Genomic DNA, 20,835 nt, shown 5'->3' with positions numbered 1-20,835 from the left:
TCCGCCACAGTGCTGTATGTGGGGCCGCCACAGCACCATTAATGAACTGCATACACTTCCTACCTAATGGTTGGTATACCTGATAACGGATAACATTTATCAATTTAATGAATTATGAAAACAACGTAGCCGAATTTAACAAAAATCAGTTCCCGAATGCCGACTGCTCTAGGCTGTGTTTACAATTTAAACCGGTATGTTCGTAGTAATGTAATTTAATAATTTATTTATTGGAATTAATGTACTTTGGTAGTCGGCTGCTGTTTACGTTAACAAGTATATGACCTTCAAGAAAAATAGCAGACATTTCGCGTTTTAACCAAGAGCTGACATACTATTTTGATTTAAAAATGTTGTCATTTTAGTTTGGCGGTAACCCATTGGATTTTTAAAATCAAGTCAGAATGGCTCACCTGTCTCTTTAAAATTGTAAACTCCAAGACATCAGAACCGCAAGCAACCAAATTTCAATCATTAAAGTTATATTAAAAAGCAGAAACTGTGGCTCGATAAAATTTAACTATAATTACATCAACCAAACAGAAAAAATTAGTTGAACCATATTAAATACATTTTTTAATATTTTAAAATAAATTGCATCTTAAAATTTTTACGGAATTTTAAAATGGTCTATATTAAAAAATATACTGTATTATTGTTATGTTATTTTCTATTATTTGATATCACACAAAGTTTAATAGATCCAGTTACAGTAAGCTTGGCTGGTGTAGCTTTTTTAGGTGGTTACTTGTATAAAAATTATAATTCCAAAATATTCCAAAATCACAAATGCTGTGAAAATATTGACTTCGATGGTAATAATTCTATAAATATTTTTTAAGTTGTAATTATTAATAAGTTCTATTTCCATATTGCTTATTTTAAATATATTTAATATTATATTTAGTAATTTGAAAATATAATAAAAAAAATACACTTCATAAGAAGTACAATTATAATTGAATTGATTTTTTTTTGTTTTAAGGTTTAGAAGACGATATGAATAAATTATTTTTTGGCCAACATATTGCATCGAAAATTATATTGTCTACATTGAAAGGTAACTTTCGACGTAGCAAATCAAACAAAAAACCACTAGTAATGAGCCTTCATGGTTGTACTGGAGTCGGTAAAAATTATATTACAAATTTGATTGCTAATCATATTTTCGTTACTGAACATTCTAAAAAAGTACAATTTCATATTATTAATGGCCGATCAGAATTCCCCGATTCATCAAAAATTGGAGAGTATAAGGTAATTAATAATAATACTATAAGTCATTGTAAAATTAGTCGTTGATCAATGTAAATCAGTTTCATTGTATATTTTCAGTTTTATATGTTATTAACAATAATGGGATGGAGGGGCTGAATAGATTAAGGGAGCTGGTTCAAATCCAGTCACGGGCGATCTCTCTCACTAGGCAGGGCAACCTAGTGACTGAATAGAGCCTACTTCTGGTTAAATTTGCCATACATTAAATAAAAATAAAACAATAACATAAGACAATAGTATAGCTATAGATTGAATATAGACTTCGTTTTTTAGGTTCCAAATTTACTAACAAAATTAAATTGACTCTTAAAGAAGAGAGTATAGCAAAATTTAAAAAAAAAACTTAAATAAAAACTAATTACATTTTTAAAATAATAAGAATAATTTCATAACTAATACTTTTCAGTTACGCAATATGTTGTCAAGCTTTAAAACATACTTGTAATAATTATACTAATAATAGTTATTATAATATATTTGTAACATATTTATTGATTATTCATAAATGTACTATTATTATTACGCAAAAAATATGTGTATATAATTATATTACTTCATAAAAAAATTACAATTATTTTTTAGGTTTAAACAAATGCATCATGTACTCTTTTTTGATTATTTTTTTTTTTTAGGTAAAATTATTAGAAAAAATATATGAGGCCATAAAAACATGTCGGACCAATCTATTTGTTTTTGATGAAATTACATCAGTCCCTCGCGGTATATTGGATGTATTGATTCCAATATTGGAAAATAATATTTCAGCTCTTGATTCCAGGTCATTATAGTTTTTCTTATGTATCTAATAATATGTTTTATTACTAGTTAAAATAGAAACGTTGATTATACTTCAAATTATAAACGATCATATCTTTAAATTTGTAAATATAAAAGCTAATGATAATAGCTTATTATTCAAGGCATATTGTAATATTTAAAATTGTTGATTTATGTAGAATACATGTCTAAGTTATCACTTATTTTCATTATTAAATTGACATATTTCAATTAAATAACTTTTACATTACAGGCATTCAATATTTATATTTTTAACCAATACAGGAGAACATGCAATTATAAAACAATATTTAAATCTGTGGAAAAATGGATTCACCAGAGACCTAATGGAAGTTAAACATTTTGATTATATCTTGCAAACTGCCGTATTTAATGAACCAAGTAAATTATAATTATTTTATGAATTATTATAATTAGTTACCTAATTATATACTAACATATTTTATATTTTAAATAACATTTGTACAGTCATTACTGTATTATTGAACAAACTACCAAGATTCATTACAAAAATTATTTATTCATCAGGTGGTTTAAGGCAGAGTGATATAATAGATTCTCATGTTATTGATCATTTTGTTCCTTTTTTACCCCTTGAAAAATCTCATGTTGTTCAATGTATTGAATCTGAGTTAAGAATGTTAAAGCAGGAAATAACCGAAGAAATAATAGAGTAAGTACAATATATTGAATTCAATATTGGTATTTATTAAAAATATATATAAATTAATTAAACATCTGTTAAACATAATATATCAATATATTATATATTTGAAAAAATGTAATTGGTTAAAAAATACAGAATAAACTTTAAATAATTTTACTACAAATGGCAACATAAATTATGCTCTACATATCTCGACTAATTTAAAATTTTAAATATTTAGTAAAAATTATAACACATTGTATATATTTAACATATAAATAGTTTGATTTTCTTATTTATTTCAATATATTAGTAATGTTTGAGGTATGACAGACTTTAAGCATTTTATCCAATACAATTAAAAATAAAAATGAAATAATATTTTACATTATAAATATATATCATATTATATAAATGTAGGTTAACGGTTTTTATTTTTACTCACAGAAAAACCTTGGAAATCATAACCTTTGGCCCAGAGCCTGAACGGTTGTTTTCTAACGCCGGTTGCAAGAGAATTAGCCAAAAAGTTCTTCAGCTTGTATACGATTATTAGTGTCATTACATTGAACTAACCAGCTCTTGTACATACACTTTAGGAAAGAATCCAATCTGTGTTACGGTAAGAATATTATTTTAATGCTATTTAAGTATTATTTGTGGAAAAATAACTAACTGTAATGGCTAGCTAACACCTTTAACAACACAAATTTCAAAAAGTCAAAATCAGGTCACACATTTCCAGGAACTTTTTTAACTCTTTAACGTTAAACTGTATATGGTAAAAACTATTCAATATAAATAAATGTGTTTATCAATCTTTGACTTAAGAGTTTTACCCAATAAAAAAGTGTGACCAACAGATTTTTTCATTTTTTTAAAGTAAAGTTCTGTATCTATTATTTTTTTTATTTAAGTTGATTTAAACCATTCGACTATAGATATAGTTTTTTAAATTGTACAAAACCCAAACAAAAATATTAAAAAAAAGTTTTGTTAACCAATATTATCTGTTTTGCACTGAAGTTAATAATTGAAAATGTATATTACTTATAAGTTTACAAGAAAAAATAACACATTAATACAAATGACTAATGAGTAATGAAAAACATTAGGTAACCGCAATACGAGGTGAATGGCTGAATGTAACTCTCTTTTCACTAATTTACCTTATCTCCTATTTGTCCTTTCCACCAGCCTTTTTGATCTCCTTCTTTACTCAAAATTTTCAGCGTACATCCTTCTTTAAGAGGCAACTGGTTTGGTTCTGTCGGACAAAAGTTATACTTTGCCACTGCAAGTATTCGACAAAATGGCCATCTTAACTTGATATCCAGCCTGTTAAAATGTACAAAATGTATGACAACTAGTTTGAATATTATGTAGTTAATACACTATGTACCCATTAAAATTTTCGCTCAAACTGTTTTTTTCATAAAAATTTACCAATTCGACCAAATTAGGGAAAAAACGTTTTTCCGACAAATAAAAACTGCTAATACTGTCTTCCAATCTTTCACATATCTTCATATGTTTCACTTGATTGTTAGACCTATATATGTACATTTTTAATTATTATGGATCAGAAATTCAAATTTTTAAATAATAATATTACTTTAGACTGAGGGCATAAACCGTTTCTATGGGTCTAGTAGGCCCTTGAGGTCGTATTCGTACTAAATATGTACCATCTGATTCACCTTCCAACAGATTGGTGGCTCGATCTCTGTCCATTTCTCCAACAAACCTATAACATTAATATAATAGAATCGAATATTTTATAATATAAAAATTAATAATAATAATAATAATATCTATTTCTGTTATCCAGGACTTGAGGTGACAAATGAATTAAAGCAACATTGCCAGTTCATGGATTATACAATTAAGTGTTCTAGTAATACTAACATTCTTGTTGAAAATATATTTTTTTTACAAAATCATTATTTTTATGAGATTTATTAATTATTTGTACATATTTTTTAAAATTAATACCATATATTTTTTTTTTAATGTATATTTGATGTAAAATATTGTATTGTATAAAAATGCGTTTTAAGTGATATTATAGTTGTTAATTATTAAAATAATAAATAATAAAATGTTTTCAAATAAAATTATATTTACCAAAGATGTTCTGTAAGGATATCACTGTCAGACCAATTTCGTGTCCAATCTGGTGACTGAAAAAAGAAATGTTTTCAATAATCTATTTATAAATGTATTTATACATTTGTAGATTATATAAATTGTATACTTTTCAATATTTAAGTCATATTATAACGTCAAAAAGAAAAAGTTGAGGTGCAAACAGAGCCGACCGTCGCTAGACACTGCTGTCTTACCTACTAGGCTGCATGTTGTCCAGTGTAGTCAATTTTACATAAGATAAATTTCTAATGGTTTAGTTTTTTTTTTTAATACTTTACCTATAAACTTTACTATGAAGATTAAAAACGCTAATTTGTAAACTTCAACTTGCTTAACCTGTAAATCTATATATTTATAAAATTCTTACTCGATGTCGATGATTAAAACTTGTACTATCAGCAGAAAACCTATTTGGGAAAACTGTAGTTTGTACGGCAGTAGATTGTGTGCTGATCAGACCACATCGTCCCGATTCGGGTATGCATAATTTATGTACACTTATAAAACATTCATCACATTTGTATCCCTGTAAAAATAGTATTACTACTATATAATTACTTTTTAAACTACAACAAAATAGAAGTGTTAACCTGAAATATACAGCCTTTTAAGTATTTTGAACAGTGGTAACATACAGTAGGCGTGTTGAAAGTGTGCACCACAAATTTATGACTGGTTAAATTGCACACTGACGGCTCAACATTATCCCTAGAAATTCAATGTTAATAACTTCAGCATAGGTTCGGTGCAACTAAAGTAGTGATGCATTTTTTTTACTCACATTGCATCTTGTATGGCTTTCATCCATTTCAATTTTTGTTCCTCAGACCGGGCGTAAAATGTGTATGCAATACTCTCCGATTTGTGAACCATATAAAATTGATGGGACGAGCGATTTTCCCTAGATAAAAACTTTTTGCTACTGCAATCTTCAAGTCTGTACTGTGTCGTTAAAATCGACTGCTTATAAGAATATTGGTCACTCTGGAAAAAATTAGATGTTCAACTTTAACACTTACAATTAGCTAGTAATAATATTGTCTCAGTATTGTTAGGTTTTAAGCAATGCATATTATACAAAATACTGTGAAAAACCAAAGCGACAAAATAATAAAAATAGCTCAGAAATAAAAACTAATCAATACAACTTACTCTAATTGCTTTGCACATCAAAACAACTTTATCAAAAATAAAAACGTATCTACAAAAAAAAAAAAAGTGAGTAGTATTAGATTTTATTTTTAAATGTATACTTGGTAGTTTAAAATATAAACTCAATAAATAAAAAAATGTATAGATCAAAAAACTACTAGTTAGTATCATAACTAAAAATTCTTTATTCTTACCAAAAATTCTTAAAACAATTTTAAAACTTTAAATTCTTAAAAAATTCTATAAATTTATTTAGTATGCAAAATACAATTTGTATTAGGTTTGTATATTTATGTGTGATTCCTAATGATTTTGTTTAAAACAAAAAAATGCTTGCAAATTTGGATATATTTATAACTTTCATCGATCACAGGAAACCTACTGATAATAAAGCCAAAAACCAAAACTGTCGAAGCATAGAAAAAAAAATTATATCTTACCAAAATAAATAGACACACCATACCATTATATTCAACACATACAAACAAAACTATTTCAATTAATCAAACATAAAGAAAATAAAATAAAACAATTACCTGGGTTTCACCTTTTGATCGTTATGAGCTTTAATTTTTAATTCACCATCAGCAATCAAATGTCCGTAATTTTTCAAATGAGTTACACCCATAACTTCCCAATCTATAATACTTTTCTAAAAAAATAAATATATCTATTTAAATTGATTTTTATAAATATAGATAAATTGCCTAAAAGAGAATGAAGTGTTATAAAATTTAAAAATGGTCAAATAGTTTCCGCATATTATTTAGGGCTTTTTATGAATTTATTCTTTTCATTGTTATTGGAGAAGGATTCCATATGAGTTTGGTATTCGAGACGGGTCGATAATCTGTCTTCATAGAGGGGTATGATGGTTCCTTATTATTAGATGATCTCCCACCCAGCAAATAAGGTCGTCTAATAGAATGTCAATGCAGTGATAATGAGCGCTAACACACTAATGCATTTTACCTACTCAGCCACTCTACCTCCTTATATTGATTTTATTTTATAACAAAGTAATACACACTTAAGTTAATAAAATAATATTGTACAATATTTTATACTTATTATTATTTACTAAAATATACAGACCTGAACATCATTCATTATTTGCAAAGTATCACTGTCCCTTTTTACTTCATTTATATATTGTGCAACGTCCACCATACACTCTTTGGCCCATTCTAATCCTGATAAATCTTTATGCGACTAAATAAATTTGTTAAAATAATTTATAAATAATATACATGTTAAGCTGTGCGTAATATAAAAGTGTAAGAGATTTGTCATAAAAATTACCTGTGGTGTATCGTGTATTAATTTGTCGAGCAATAAGTGGTATTTAAGTATTCTTTGCATTGGAACTGACAATATATCACGAAGTTTAAATTTTCCATTATTTGCTTCTTCTTGACAACGCTATAATAATATTAACTATGTCAGAGAACAATAGTAACTGAATTAATTATGGGAAAAAGGCAATGAAGAAAAGAAATAAACATTATAAATTGGTTAGCTGTACATACATTGACCTCTCTGTAGATGACATCATTATGATTACACAGATCTTGTATTCTATCTTGAGCGATAGTTAAATTGGCACAGTAGTCTGCATATATTAAGAATTTGTCTTTCCATTTAAGAAAAACATCGGATAATCTTAAAGAACTATACTGAGAACACGCTTTTATCAAATCTTGATGAAAATCTTTATGCACTTCGTAAAGTTCCTGAAGAAAATATATTAATTAAAAACAAACAATTCACATGATCATCAACATTAATATTTCATTCGGTTTTTTTGGCTACATACTTTAATTCCTTGAAATATAATAAAAAAGTCGTCTTCTTTCATAACTTTCGATAATGGTTTGATAAAACATTTGATTAAAGTTTGTAGGACGTCAACATAATTTTTTTCAGTTTCAACAAGTTCGTTGATTACGTAATCTCGTTTTTCGATTGTATGCTGTGCAACTACAGGATCCTAAAAATTTAATACAAATTACATTAATGATAACTGATAAAATCCTTAAAACTAAATTATGTTAAAATGAATTAATATGGCATATAAGTTTTTTTTTTATAATAGATTAAAAAAAAACCAGAGTAGATTCCAAAAATTACAACAGAACATATACGTTTTTTGATATGTTAGGCTACTAGTAGACTGAGTTTTCATAAAATGTGTGTAACGTCCCATTAAGCGGCTATGCGTGTATATTTTACAGAATAAGATGACAAACTGCTTAACACGGAACTTTCTCTCAGTCCTGTGCAATTCTGTCCAAGACAGATTTTACTGTACCTTTTATCTACGGTTGAAATATAATATTAATTATTAATCACCTGAGCAATGGATGAACCCTTATCAATAGCACATAAATCATGATAAATTTCTTCATTTCTTATATGCGTATCGTAACTTGTATATTCATTTTCATGAAATGAATCTAATAATGCACTCCTTGATGATACAAAGTCCCTATAACATGTACAAAGATATTTATCAGTATTCCAAAAACATAAGTCACAATAATTAAACAAAACAATATTGTAAAAAAACCAAAAATAGAATTTAAAATAAATATAAATTAACAGAAAACTGTTTTTTAGCTTCGATGCAGAGCTGAGAAAGTATTGTTTCTACATCGATGTGTTTTATTTTTTTTTGTGTCTAGCCCCACGATATCTTTCAAACCACTGAAACAATTTCTTCATGTAGCAAGTCTACAGATCAGAAATTTGTACTTGTACCATTACAGATTAGCATCAGTGTTTATTTTATCAATCTGCTGTAATAATTCATATAAATCTGTGACCTACTCCGCTCCAATATGTTCAGTCAACACTATACCCCGATCCCACTGTACTGTTTTTTTCAAATTTATTTTTAAAGCATATAAATTTTAAACATATTTTTTAATTTATGAATAATAATTTAAATTATAAAGAAAAATTATAATAGAAGTTCTCTTCTATTGTATTAAATAAACAAAAAATGTATAATTACAAAGAATTGATGTTCCTGTATATATCTTCTTGAGACGAAGTTCGAGGTTTTGTAACAATAAATCCTCTGAAAAAAACATTTAAACGTACATCATTTGATTATCTTAATTTGTATTATAAATAGTTATGAATTATTATTGATAAATAAAACAGTTTACATACTGTATCTGTAATCTCTGTAGTTTTGGGGTTTGTGAAAGAATAGATAGCATTCGAATAACTTTAAACAAATCAGACAGTTCAAACAATACAATAGGATCGAACATATCATATTCTTTAACACCAAACACTTCCTGACATACTTGTAGAAATATTTTTATGTTTCTTAAACACAGGAACTGAAATAATTAATATAGAACAAATTATAAAATAACCAATTATTTTGTGATTTTTTTGAACATCAGTATTTAGCAATTCTTAATAATATTTCAACATTGTAATAAATGATATTCAATATCTTTATAAGAACGATAGATTTCTTTAATAATTGTATAACAATTTTTTAATTTTGATCTTTATTTTTAACGCTTTTTTCAAATTGGCATAATCTGGATGTAGTAGAAACAGATAACACACTTCAGTGAAGTTAAATTGAATTTCATATATCAAGACAGCAGCGTAATGATTTACCTACATCACTTAGTAAGTCTATAGATTTTACTAATACTATTTATATAGTATTTATAAAAAAACTTGAAAACAAAAATGTTATAATTCTTAGGTTTTGAAAAAAGCTTTGTTAGTTAAGTAACAAGCTTCATCAAAATGATCAATAATAAGTAAATACTATTGAAATAATTATGCATTTATCAATTCGGTTAAAATATCATTGGTAAAGTCTCACTTGAGCCATTTGTGGCTTTTGATTTATATCTTTGGCGCCCAGACATCCCGGGTCTAATATGTTGAGCAAATTGCACAAAATCACTCCATCCCTGAGGGTATGTGCTAAATCGTCAATAGTCGATCCCGGCCAATTGACTTTGTGATCAGCTCTTATTGCGCCACACCTCGTCAACCAGTTTGCACATTCGCGCCAACCACCGTTTGCCATTATTTGTATTAGTTTTAGACACTAAACATTTTACGGAGAATGACTTTTCATACTTATAATAAAAATATGAACATTTACGCGGAATAGGGAAATCGAATAGTGATAATAGGTATAATATTGTATACATCAACCGAACATTTTCTTTGCTTTCGCAAAGAATCGCAGTACACAGTTCACACAACACTGATGAGTGCTGACTAAACACAGTCAACTTGTTGAATCTTTGTTTATTATTTGATAGAATGATACATTAATTCGATTGATTAATATATCAAGTAAATACTGATAAGAAATCTTAGTTGCAGGGTGCCACTTAATAAAATGGCTATGGAAAATCAATATGTATCTGTTTTTGCGGCTACACTGGCCATGTTAGTAACTAGACGTCTCTACTCTTCACTCTCCTACTGCCCGGACTCTGGCCATAGAGTTATAACTTTTATTACCACAGTATACACTACACATACAATTTCTTATCCATCATCCACAGGACACGGACCACAGTCCACACTCCACAATCCAATAGTCATAACATTCAAGTAATACTTATTAATTCTTGAATTAAGAAAAAGAGTGTTAAGTTTTTTTTCGTTATTACTGATCATCGAAATTAATTTCATCATTAAAGCGTGGCTAGCCCAAGTAAAAGAAGGTAAGTCGCTTCAAAACAATGTGTATTTAATATCAAAATCTAAACTTCATTTTGATGTAAATATATGTTTTTTTTTTTTAAAGTACATCTAAAAAGCGTTTTTAATTAATATTTTAAAATTCAATTCTTGCAAAATTGGACTAAATCTAGTACGTTTTAATTTTTATGTTTTCGAACAGGAGGATGAGCAGTTCAGAAGAGGTATCATGGATCTCGTGGTTCTGCGGGTTACGTGGAAATGAATTTTTCTGTGAAGTATGTATATGGATTAAACAATTTATTAAAAAAAAAAAATTTAGAATAAATAACGAATCAAAACGTATCTCGTTTAATAGGTCGACGAAGATTACATTCAGGATAAATTTAATTTGACAGGCCTCAATGAACAAGTACCTCATTACAGACAAGCTTTAGATATGATTTTGGATCTTGAACCAGGTATAGAATTTAATATTATTTTTACCTAAAATGTATCCGCACTTTCAATAGTGTATGATTGGAGCTACTTGTGTGTATGCACTATATTTCTACATAAGGATTATAAGTAGAAAAACAATTGATTTCAGTTAAATTTTAAGTAAATAATAGTGACTATTGACTAGTTTTACATTCAATAAACATAATATCTAATTATAAAAATAATAAAACAACTTTCATGTTTTTATTTATGATGTTATGTTATATTTTTAGATGATGACTTGGACGATAACCCGAATCATTCAGATTTAATTGAACAAGCTGCAGAAATGTTATACGGTTTAATACACGCTCGCTATATTTTGACCAATCGTGGAATCGCGCAAATGATTGAAAAATATCAAACGGGTGATTTTGGACACTGTCCACGAGTATATTGTGAAAACTCTCCTATGCTTCCAATAGGTATGCGAAAAATTTAATTACAATTTTTACAATTGAATTTTTAAATTATATTATCTTGTTTTGAAATATATAATATATCATGTATAAATAATTCAATTTATAGGTTTATCAGATGTTCCTGGCGAAGCAATGGTAAAGTTATACTGTCCTAAGTGTATGGATGTTTATACGCCAAAGTCATCTCGTCATCACCATACAGACGGTGCTTATTTTGGAACGGGATTTCCGCACATGTTGTTCATGGTTCATCCTGAATACAGACCACCGAGACCTGGTAATCAATTTGTACCCAGGTATGTGTATTGTATAATCTGTCAAATAAAGTTAATAAATAAAATTAAGTTATTTAATTATTAAATATTTAGATAAAATATTTTATTTAAATTATAGTTACCTATTTATTAGTGATCAGATGCTTAGTGAAATGGAGAGCTTAAAAAGTCTTTAGAAATTATTAAAAATTGTATGTGATTAAATCACTTTCATATAAACGCTTTGAAGTGAAACTATATGTGGTAAAAACTATTTATTATAAATATAAATTATTTTATTGATATCAAGTTATGTATATAGTTCTGTTTTATGATTTTTTTAAGATTTCCTCTATAAAAAAATAGTGCCATTACAAATACTCAATTTTTTTTTTAATAGTAACTTTTTTAACTTGCAAAACCAATTGAACTTTTTTGAGCTATTACATCCTAAACGTAATGTCTAAGTTGGGCACAAATCCACAAAATTAGCTCAGTGTTATTCAGTTCTGTAAAACAATACAAATTTGTACTAAATTAACATCCCTAGTTATTAATTTTACTCAGGTTAAATAACTTCAAATTTTGGTTTTGTCAATTGATTTTATTTATAATTACAGATTGTATGGCTTCAAGATTCATGGTTTGGCTTATCAAATACAACAACAAGCAGCAGCTAATGTTAAAACACCACTTAGACTGACCAGCTTCAATGGGAAACGTTGATAAAACTTATTGAAAATTTAATCTACATTTTATTACTATTTATCAATAGATTAACTAAAAAAAAATCGATAATTTCAGTTAAAATTTTCTCAGCTATCTGCTGTTTATTATTATATCAATAAATTATATTTATAACTTTATATCTATGTCTATATAGTTCTGTTCAGCTGTAAATATCAATTTTTTCAGTGACTTAAATTTTGTTATTTGAACATTTGTGTTACAGTAGCTATAAAATATGGTTTATAAAAATTAATTAAAAACTATAAACTGACTTTTGATAAACCACTGAGTCTCTAAAGTTGATTTTTTAAAAACAAAAATTTTATTTTTTATTTATAGAAATTATGTATTTTACCTTTAGCGCCGTGCAAAAATATTTTTAGAGTTTATTGTAAAGTGAGAATTTCACTTCTTGTGACAATAACGACAAAACATTTTTTTAACTCTGGCTTTAATGGGTTATTTTTCAACTACAAAATTCTTAAGTTTTGTAGGAATCAAAACTTGATTAATCGGTATTATATATGTATATATATTTCTATTTCTAATATATTATTTAAAATGGTTACAAAAATAAAATTAGTTGATAGACATAATATAAACAACCATTTTCTCGTTTCTTCATAAGATAAATATTCAATAAGATCAATAATTATTTGTTTTTACTTATCTCCTTTTATTTCAATTGTATTTAACATGAATCATCAGTATAATATTTTTTTTAAAATTAATACTCATTAAAAAAAGATGCAAGCTAGACTAAAAAACCACTACACTAATTACCTGTATTCATTTTTTATATTTTTCCTTTATAAGAAATATCTCGAAATTGTTAAACTTTAGAACAAACAAATGAGAGCAAGTTAGATGTTTAATATGGTTCGATCAGGTGCCCACATCAATCAGTGTGCTTTATTGCTAGCTGGTATAACGCTTCCTTATTAATCTAAACAATCTTTGCAAAATGCAGGAACCCTTACACAATATCATCATTATTTATACAACTGTTAATGTTTGAACTGAGACATTAACATCTTAAAGAATACTAAAGTCTAATCCTAAAAACTACTGATTAAATTAGAATTTAAACTTTATAATACATATTAGAAAATATTTAAGTCGTGAAAAACAAACACGAATAAATTATTTTATATTTTTCTTGCTTTCATTATGGAAAATTTTCCAAAAAGATGGTCAAAACATAATTCCAAAAATACCATTGAACAAATTTCATATTATAATATTTTTTTACGCCTGTTTATTGATTAAGCATAATAAAAAACCAAGGTAAAAGTTATTCAACATCGTCGCCAGTATTTTAAATTTTGTTTTTTAATTCATTTATTTTTAATCCTTTGCGGACCCCTATGCCAAGACAACGGCAGCACCGCTCATGCAGGGGCTCTGGGTAGTGGGTTAGATTTTGAGTGATTCGAGATTATTATTTTGTAATTTTATTAGTTCCTCAGAATATTTGAATAATTTAACTTGATAACTTATCTACTTTACCCATCAAAAACAAAATAGCTAGCAACTAATACATGGTCATAAATTATTAAAATGTGTGATAAGTGCCAATTGGATAAGTACTATCTCTGACCAATGACCATTTTGATGATAAAATAACTGCAAATATTGTTCTTAACTAACTTCAAATTATGGCTTACTTTAAAGTTTAAATAATACATTTGTTTGTATTCACCATTACCGGAACTTTTTTTTTATTAGTTTATGAATTTATGTATTTTTTATGTGTAGTAAAAAAATCATTAATCAAGCTCATTTATAAATGGATATTTATGATAATCCTATAAAATGTATTTTCATCAGTCACTTTCATCCTATAGCTGGACCGAAAATATTGTGTCAGGTAAATTTAAAATAGCAATACTTATAATCAGCTGTTCATTACATTCACCCATTACGTTTTTATATAAAAGTAAAGGATGAGAGGGCCTAAGATAAACTGGACATTTTATACATAAAATAGTATAAATATATGGCGTCATCTCTTTTTGTGTAAAACTACCACACCTAAATATACTGCAGAGTTTTAACCCTTGAGAGGTACAGTGGTCCGTGATGACATACATAGAAATTAGAAGGTACGGTTGAGTTGGATTCGACCCATCCACATTTTAATAGGGTTTTTTTATTTGTTTTCGTTAAAATAAATGAACTATAAACAAGTTTCAATATATATTAACAACTATATTGAATTGTTTATTAATGAAAATCAGTGTTTCATTTAGCAAATAAAAAAGAACTGCTAGAAAAATCAGACTAGTGTAAGTTAACTCTCGGGTTGGATCTGACCCAACGGTAACTCTCAGGGCGGATGCGAATTTCGTGTCAGATCCGAGAGGGTCGTAACCTCTTAAGGGTTATCTACGAAACAAAATATTGAATATGTATAAAAGGATAGTGTAAAGCTAATATAAATTAATCAAAAACTAAGTGTACGTCATTCATACATCAAAATATATTTGTCGTCAAATATTGCGTATATTCTATTTCTTATTGTTTGTTAAACTTGTGTGAAGATTACTTTAATATTAAATCAAATATATTATATAGCCAAACAGAAGTTGACTTATATTATTTTACTTCTAATAAGCATAGTTGAAGCTTATTGGTGTCGTGGTAAAAAAAATTACTATACTTATTTACAAGAAAACTAACAGAATATTAGAACATACTCTTAACTAATTTGTTCGATTAATGTTTATCAGGTGCCTAATGATTTTATTAGTAAAGATACTTTCGAAACTGTAAGTGTATATATTATTCCAAAAGGCCAACTTCAGAGATGCAAAATTACTATGTGAGTTTAATTTACACATTCATAAAAAAGTAGTATTTACTTAAATACTTAAATACTAAAAGCGCCACTTATAATAATTTTATTATTGCCGTGTATGGTTTTTCTTAAGTCTCGTTCACTGTATTGAATTATTCCTTTGCAATTTTTAACACAAACATGTTATAGCTATAAATGTAACACCATTTACGACAAAGATTCATTGTCAACATTTAGCTGTAACATGTTTGTATTGCAGTTGGAGATTCTGCTCGCTAATGTGGACTAGGCTTAATAATAATAAATTTTCACTATGTATGATTCCAGAACAACAAGAGATACCAAAATTTTAGGATACCCAGTACATATCAGCGACAAAAAGTATGCCCGTAATGCTTACTATTTTAATTTATGTTTTGTCTGCGATCATTCCTCCCATACCGTTCAATATGAACCTATTGTAAAGAAACTGTCACATTTTTTAGTAAGCATAAATTTTAAAGGAGTGGAGGATACAAAATGTAACTTTAAATTAACCACTTTGATTTGTTTTCACCACAGACAAATTTGGAAATCGAAGATAATTTTCTATCAAAAAATGACAAATCAATAGAAACTAAAGAACATTTATTGTTTTTATTGAAAAAAGTTATGAACGATATCAACATGTATAAAAAATGTATTTTAACAGGTAAGTTAAGGTAGTAGCTAAAATTTTAGTTTCTGTGTTGTCGAGACAGCTGACTAATTTGCAGTTTACAAGGCTCGAACCTAAATCCATCAATTTATGCTTACACGTGATTATTTACTTTGTCTAGCCCAAGATACAATTGTTTACTTAAATATTGTTGAGGTGTCACATAACCCACCGGTTCCGTTAGATTATGATGTTCCATTATTGGTTTGTCCCCTAGAATTAACCGAAGAACATTGGGATCTCACCACTAGACAAGTCCGTACAAACATAAACAAATAAATAAAAAAAAATTAAAAATCAAGAGTTGTAAATTAAATGAAAATATAAAATTGACACAGGTAGCACCATTTATTGATGGAGTAAATCATATATCTAAAATTGCTGAACTTGCAAAATTGGACATTGAAATGGTAACTGCCTGTATTCAAAATTTAGTGTAAGTATAAAAATTAAAAAAATTTGTTTTTATAAAAATGTATGGTTAGAACTCAGAATATTTTTAGTGACATTTTTCCTGTTAAAATCAAATTTGATACATAAAAAAAATTGTTTGTCCTACTATTTTTCAGTTATTGCAATGCAGTTTCTTTAGTTGACTTATTCCGCTATAGCAACATGTATGTGTCTACAACTAAAATAGGGAATTTAGCTAGGAATAGGAGTCGCTATGACGAAGCTATCGATGTTATATCACGGCCAAGTTGGTCTTTTTTAAATTATCCATTTTGTTTAAAGATAAAAATGTATAATATAATTGATTTACTGCAATTTAGATGGACCAAAAGCAACATTAAAAAGTATATTTAATATGTATGCTGCTATGCGACAAGGATCCCGTCTCATCGATGTTTGCTTAAGGTATAATCCAGCCTCGCTAAACATAGACGAAAGAAATCTAGTTCTCTATGGATTAGCTAATGGATATATTCGTCAACTAAGAAAGGTATAAACCAAGTATATATTCTTACATATAAAATATTATAGTAAGAACATATTTGGAGAAAAAAAATATAGACTAATTAAATTAATTAAAAGGATAACAATTTATTACTTTTCCTCTTAAGAAGTTAACAAAAATTAATTAATTAACTAAATTAATATTTGTAATTCATAAAAAAATAGTTAATCGATATATTTTATTTTTCAGTACCCAATCGTGTTAAGTGAAAATGATATTGAAAAAACACCATTAGGACAATTTTATAACGGCCTTAACTCGTTGGGCTTAATTAGTTGCTACACAAATTCAGACGTCTATAAGTTAGATGAAGAAATCGAAAAAGACACAAAAGTAGTTTCGATTTGGAAGTAAAATATTATAGATTATAATTTATAATATGTCTGGAATTTAAAAACAGTACTGTGATAAAAGTTGATATAATATTTTGTATGTTTAATACAATATAGATTATAATAGGTTTTTAAAACATGCTTTCATTACAATCAATAAATGTAGCTAGTCATTCCTAAATTCATAAGCGGCATATATAAAAACAAACATACTATACTCATTAGGTAATAGCAGCGGGCCTACATGTTCAAGTCTACATACAAAATATACTGTAGTTCTAAACAAGGGAAGATAAATATTTCTGGATAGGTTTTAAAACTTAAAACATCGGGTTTTTAACACAATCACTTAAATAATTATATTAATAATTAATATTTTTTTACAAAAGGAATCGATAAAACCCTGTCATATAATAATAATTATTAATGCACTAAAAAGTAAGAGTATGAATAATTAAATTTATTCTATAAAATATTGATACAAAAAAATGCAATTATTTACATCAAACTAACATAGTCATTGAACGTTGTCAAATAATAATAATAATTAATATGAGAAATAATATATTAAATTCTAGTTAAGTAAATGATATATAAAACACGTACAATATTACAATAAGTCTAGATATCTTAATTACGGACACTTGCGGTCAATTTGACTTTTACCACCCTCGTTGTACTCTTGGTGACTGATCCACATTTGTTGAAACGTCCCAATCGAAGCTAAAATTGAACCGCCAATCCATGCGCCAAATCTCCTCTCAGTGGAACCGTTAGGTGCAATTAGTTTTAGCCTCATACTTGCTGGTATCCGTGCAGAAAGATCACGGTTCAATCGTTCTGGGAAACCCTGTAACAAATAAACAACTGTTTAGTTAATTTTTGCTTCGATGCGAGAATGCAAGGAACTTACTTGTAAAAATGAATTTCCTCCAGTAACAATAACATTATTATATAACGCGGGACGAACGTCTACATCACACATTCCTACACTTGTAGTAACTATGTGACTTACGCCCAACATGGATCCTCCCATACTAGCACTAGGGTCGAATAAAGCCTCGGGTATTTTGAATCTGTCATTTCCGAATTCCTATTTACATAATTTCCATAAATTGTGGTGTCAATATTATTTTATATTAAATTAAGTAGCAAACATCTCATTACTCACTTGGTTGTAACCATTTGGAAATTCATAATGATAGGTCGGAAGTGCGGATACAATTCTCTCGTCGTAAGGACCTTCAGAAACTTGTAACACCGAATGTTGAAAATCTTGAACAACCGATTTGCACATGTAATTGTGCCACGAATTGGTTACTTCGGGAAGAGCTTTTTTCTTTGTCCAAATGGGCTTTTCTTTTTCTTTTACTTGTTCTTTTTGGGCAACCATATAATTGGGTATGACTTCTATTTCATTTTCCTAAAGTAAATAAGGACTAAATAATAAATAATATCGATAGACAATATATTTATTTTAATTATATTTACTAAATTTTCATGTTATTTTTTAAGAAAAAAATTAATAAATGAAGGGGATTGAAAGCGGTCTGGTTTTTTGAAAGTTTTCGAACTAAGCCTAATAAAATTATGCCTACTTCCGATTTAATTTCTGTAAATACGTAACGGTTTCTTTTCTATGTTTTTGTGAGAATTGATTCTAGATAATTACATTAAAATTGTGTTTAAATCCTATTTTAATTTCTTAAATTTTTAGAAATTACTTAATTGTTTTTTTTAGTAAAGAATTAAAATCTAATCATTCTAAGGGTAATTTTGTCAGGTTTTTAGGTCTAAATTGGTTACTTCTAACAAAAAAATGACTTTTACTTGAAGAAAAAATTTAGCTAAAAATTATACCTTCACCACTATTTTCTTAACCCTTTCGTTACTGACATCCTCGTACGAGGATTTAACTTTAAAAATAAAATAAAATATTAATAACATACTATCATTATCAAAAATGTCTAGTTCTAGTATAGATTGATGATTAAAAAATCGACACAGCTATATTGATAGTCAATACCAGTCCGATACGTACATTTTTTTTTTTTTCAATAAAAAAAAAACCCAGAACGAAAGGGTTAAATATTTCCTATATAAATATAATATTTTCTTATTCCCCATTCTTCTACAAACTACTTTTTAAACTCCCCTCTTAACCGTTTAATGAATACTGCAAACACAGACGCCTTCACTTCTCGTCTATAATCATTTTCTATTTTGTGTAAATAAATAAAGTTTTCAAATTTAAATTATATAATAGTTCTAGTTGCTGTTTTTACTTAGTTATTGTTTTAGTCATAGTTATATTGTTATTCATATTTAAAATTTACTTACTGTACTTATTGTCAATTTTGGGCTTGTCCCGTATAAAATAAATAAATAAATAAAACCTTCTAAAATCTGTCCGCTTTGAATTCCCTTAAGGATTATTAATAAATTGAGAGATAATATATCATTACTTTGAGGAATTGTCTGCATTGCATACTAATGAAATCTCCTCCCAAGGGTGATTTGACAATAGCACTGGGAATGACATATCCGTCATGGACTGGTATAGCAGAAGTATGAGTAGCGCCACTGTCAATGACAATACCTGTAGACCGTCCACAAGAAAATGCGGCTAGAACAGCATTTTTTCCAAGAAATGTTGCAGGAACATTGTATTTTTCAAACATGAGTTCAACTAATTTTTCACGTTTGGATCTTATATTCAATGGTGACTCCGTAAACAACACTGGATGATACTGAGAATCAGTTTGCAAACACTTTGAATAAGAGTAATCTAGGATTTTCTCAAACAGATCCCAGTCGTCGATCATGCCGTCTTTCATGTAACTCACTACTTCCATACCTAAAGAAAAATGTACAGTAATTTATAACGCAAATCAAAATGATAGAAAAATAATATAAAATACCTTTGCGAGCTACGCATAATGAAGTTATATCCAAATAGTATTTAGCGTTTTCATTGATACGATTTCCATGTTTTACTCCGGGTTCCAACAAACTAGTATCTGCTGTACCATCATCTGATATGCCGATTACTGCTGGTATTTCTGCTTTCGGCGTATCCTCTTGAGCATAACCAATACGGAATGATTGCGATCCCAAATCAAACACTAACGCTCCAATCTCATCACCACCATACAACATTCCACTATTCATACTTGAATAATTGAATAGTCAAGTTTTAATGTTTTTTTAAAATTAAATTGAATTAAATAAACCAATTGTAAACGATAGGTATAATGTAAAAAGTAAAGGCTGAAATGTATGTAAATAAAAGCTTAAGCGTTTAGCGTACAGTACTGGATAATAATAATAATCTAGCCAATATCAAACCAAACCAATGATAAAGTGAGAAGCCGGTTTTGTTTACATCTATCAGTGTGACCAAAATGAAAAAAAATAATGCTTTCAGTACTATTTCCCGA

At 27.7% G+C, this 20,835-nt stretch overlaps 5 protein-coding genes across 7 annotated transcripts; 3 read left to right on the top strand and 2 right to left on the bottom strand.

Annotated features, from left to right (window-relative positions):
• Nucleotides 1–22: 22 nt before the first annotated feature.
• LOC126841718 (torsin-1A) lies at nt 23–4,791 on the top strand. 3 transcript variants are annotated; one of them, XM_050578324.1, is made up of 7 exons: nt 23–194; nt 986–1,257; nt 1,911–2,056; nt 2,309–2,457; nt 2,545–2,749; nt 3,170–3,344; nt 4,554–4,791. In XM_050578324.1, exons 2-6 carry the CDS (start codon nt 1,000–1,002, stop codon nt 3,276–3,278), a joined length of 867 nt encoding a protein of 288 aa, XP_050434281.1. In that variant the 5' UTR covers nt 23–194; nt 986–999; the 3' UTR covers nt 3,279–3,344; nt 4,554–4,791. The 3 variants fall into 3 exon arrangements, with proteins under 3 accessions (XP_050434281.1, XP_050434279.1, XP_050434280.1); XM_050578322.1 differs by having other exon boundaries at nt 24–815; XM_050578323.1 differs by having other exon boundaries at nt 32–815; nt 2,605–2,749; nt 4,554–4,789.
• LOC126841717 (protein vav) lies at nt 2,905–10,331 on the bottom strand. Its single transcript, XM_050578321.1, has 18 exons — nt 9,885–10,331; nt 9,203–9,378; nt 9,042–9,107; nt 8,378–8,513; nt 7,842–8,015; nt 7,555–7,758; nt 7,328–7,447; nt 7,121–7,237; nt 6,562–6,677; nt 6,026–6,074; nt 5,655–5,857; nt 5,464–5,581; nt 5,241–5,399; nt 4,850–4,905; nt 4,338–4,469; nt 4,125–4,274; nt 3,892–4,060; nt 2,905–3,334 (listed from the first exon to the last, which is right to left on the bottom strand). Exons 1-18 carry the CDS (start codon nt 10,092–10,094, stop codon nt 3,284–3,286), a joined length of 2,406 nt encoding a protein of 801 aa, XP_050434278.1. The 5' UTR covers nt 10,095–10,331; the 3' UTR covers nt 2,905–3,283.
• A 198-nt stretch (nt 10,332–10,529) lies between these two features.
• Nucleotides 10,530–12,745, top strand: LOC126841784 (casein kinase II subunit beta). Its single transcript, XM_050578438.1, has 6 exons — nt 10,530–10,746; nt 10,926–11,001; nt 11,082–11,184; nt 11,437–11,628; nt 11,732–11,921; nt 12,500–12,745. Exons 2-6 carry the CDS (start codon nt 10,930–10,932, stop codon nt 12,603–12,605), a joined length of 663 nt encoding a protein of 220 aa, XP_050434395.1. The 5' UTR covers nt 10,530–10,746; nt 10,926–10,929; the 3' UTR covers nt 12,606–12,745.
• Nucleotides 12,746–14,256: 1,511 nt separating this feature from the next.
• Nucleotides 14,257–17,519, top strand: LOC126841867 (GATOR complex protein NPRL2). Its single transcript, XM_050578608.1, has 9 exons — nt 14,257–14,478; nt 15,341–15,432; nt 15,736–15,892; nt 15,970–16,099; nt 16,227–16,360; nt 16,444–16,541; nt 16,675–16,805; nt 16,879–17,048; nt 17,253–17,519. The coding sequence occupies exons 1-9, from the start codon at nt 14,398–14,400 to the stop codon at nt 17,415–17,417; spliced, it is 1,158 nt and encodes a 385-aa protein (XP_050434565.1). The 5' UTR covers nt 14,257–14,397; the 3' UTR covers nt 17,418–17,519.
• A 315-nt stretch (nt 17,520–17,834) lies between these two features.
• On the bottom strand, nt 17,835–20,739 carry LOC126841866 (actin-like protein 6B). Its single transcript, XM_050578607.1, has 5 exons — nt 20,317–20,739; nt 19,861–20,252; nt 18,567–18,818; nt 18,309–18,488; nt 17,835–18,245 (listed from the first exon to the last, which is right to left on the bottom strand). The coding sequence occupies exons 1-5, from the start codon at nt 20,564–20,566 to the stop codon at nt 18,030–18,032; spliced, it is 1,290 nt and encodes a 429-aa protein (XP_050434564.1). The 5' UTR covers nt 20,567–20,739; the 3' UTR covers nt 17,835–18,029.
• Nucleotides 20,740–20,835: the final 96 nt, after the last annotated feature.

This window comes from Adelges cooleyi, unplaced genomic scaffold (assembly GCF_023614345.1).
Source record: "Adelges cooleyi isolate 19-005CV unplaced genomic scaffold, UGA_ACOO_1.1 ACOO_flye_CR_arks_rails_tigmint_CR_PRNA_41, whole genome shotgun sequence".
In the NCBI taxonomy this organism is placed as follows: Eukaryota; Metazoa; Arthropoda; class Insecta; order Hemiptera; family Adelgidae; genus Adelges; species Adelges cooleyi.
Note: the sequence above shows the minus strand (reverse complement) of the source record. Positions and strands in the feature narration are given on the sequence as shown.